General features: G+C 40.6%; 1 protein-coding gene across 1 annotated transcript; it reads right to left on the bottom strand.

The window, feature by feature from the left end:
* Positions 1-368: 368 nt before the first annotated feature.
* On the bottom strand, positions 369-1,421 carry PV09_09732 (uncharacterized protein). The gene is made up of 2 exons (XM_016363846.1): positions 855-1,421; positions 369-793 (listed from the first exon to the last, which is right to left on the bottom strand). Exon 1 carries the CDS (start codon positions 1,305-1,307, stop codon positions 888-890), a length of 420 nt encoding a protein of 139 aa, XP_016208326.1. The 5' UTR covers positions 1,308-1,421; the 3' UTR covers positions 369-793; positions 855-887.
* Between the last annotated feature and the right edge of the window lie 619 nt (positions 1,422-2,040).

Here is a 2,040-nt window from a genome sequence, read left to right as displayed (position 1 = left end):
GATATTTGTCCCGATTCCTCGACAATTTACGGCTTCTTACTTAGCGAAAGTCTTCTTGAAAGAAGTAGGGAAATTTGGCATACCCGAAAAGATTATCTCTGACCGGGATAAGATATTCACATCTCATTTCTGGAGAGAATTATGCCAAGTGCTATAAATAATATAAGGAATGTTAACAGCATATCACCCACAGAGCGACGGCCAGACGGAATGAGTAAACCAAATATTGGAATAATACTTGCGGATATATGTCAACGATGAACAAAGCAATTGGGTACAGCTTTTACTATAGGCAGCGCTAGCATACAACGCAACCAAGCAGAGTACTATAGGAATGTCACCGTATTACGTGAATTTCGGAAAGGAACCAAGATTAATGGTTGACATGTCGGCATACCTGCCTACGGAAGCAACGCTGTTTGCAGAAGAATTGCAATCGCTTCATACTCAACTACGATCTGATATTATGTTCCTGAACAAAAGAATGATCTCTCAGGCAAATCGAAAAAGGTCTGAGGGACCAGACCTTAAGGAGGGGGATAAAGTTTACCTTTGGCGACGAAACATTCGCACCAAGCGCCAAAATAGTAAACTTGATTTTCTTAAAATCGGACTATTTAAAGTCAAAAGGATCATAGGACCAGTAAATTATGAACTGCAACTACCTAAGAGCATGAGGATATACCCTATCTTTCATGTGTCATTACTGGAGAAAGCGGATCCGGAGACTCCCCTCGATAAGGAAACCGAATTAGAAGACCCTACCGAGCAGGAATACGAGGTTGAGAAGATCCTAGACCACCAGGTCAGAAGACGACAACACTTTTATTTTATAAAATGGAAAGGATACCCACTGGAAGAAAACACTTGGGAACCGTATAAAAACCTCAACTGTCCGCTTGAACTATCGCGATTCCATCGTGAGAATCCGACGCATCCGAAACCCCTCGGGTTTTGATGGTCTGGTTAAAGACGGCGAGATTATCTGTAAGCTCGCGAAGCTCACTATCAGAGTGACCACCATTTCTCACTCGTTCAGCTTCTTCTTCCTCTTCCAGCTCATCCATTAAACAAATCGCTTTTGCTTTCGCACGACTTTCGGCTATCTTCAGAATTTTCCGATTTCGAGAAAGTTGAGCAAGAAGTCTTTGTTGCATAGCGTTTAGTTTGGACAATTCCTCGAGATTTTCCTCTATGGCAGACTTGGCTTCCTCTCTGGTCTTATCCAGAATTTCCCAGGACACGTTGACGCATTTTATTCCCTTGCGAGCATAGTTTGCGCATTTGACACTTTTTGAAGAGGACATGGCGATACAGGTCAGTCCACGGATCAAGCAATGTTCACAACTGAGAATTGCGATGCTTCCCGACTCTTCAATTTCGGAAGCAAGACGTTTGCGGCGAAGGGAAGAGACCGAAGACATTTTTGTCTCTTAATCAGCGGCCACTAAACTCCTTAAGTATTAGAAGCTTGGGATAAGCTTACTAAGGAGGGGAATGGTGTTATGAAGTAACACGTGATCAGTCATATGAGTGATTATTTTGATTATTTTTGGGAAAATGATCAAAATGAGCGTATTAGCCAATGGTTGAGGGTTAGGATACTGTTGATTGGTTAGAGTGATTATTCTGATTATTTTGCCAAGAATGATCAGAATGAGCAAGGCAATAAGGATATCAGGAAAACGGTCTATATAAACGTCCTGTCTCTACAGATATTTCAGTCTCCGTAATTCAACTGTCTAGCGTAGCTAGTAGTTAGTTTGAATACATTCTCATACTTCTGAAGCTCATACCATTCTAAGTCACAAACGTAACTATCTTATTATATTCCTTCCTTAATAAGCTCTGGTTATACATTGTTCCCTTGCTCTAGGAAGCTAATCCCTTCCGAAGTGGCTTACATTGGTGAAGCCAGCCGGTATTGGGAAAGTATTCCTAACAGTATACTAGAGGGTAGATAAAAAAGCTTATATAGTAAAGTATATAAGATATAAAGGTAGTAATTATTTATTAATTTTAAAAGGAGTAGAAGATAGT

This window comes from Verruconis gallopava, assembly GCF_000836295.1.
Source record: "Verruconis gallopava strain CBS 43764 unplaced genomic scaffold supercont1.150, whole genome shotgun sequence".
Lineage (NCBI taxonomy): Eukaryota > Fungi > Ascomycota > Dothideomycetes > Venturiales > Sympoventuriaceae > Verruconis > Verruconis gallopava.
Note: the sequence above shows the minus strand (reverse complement) of the source record. Positions and strands in the feature narration are given on the sequence as shown.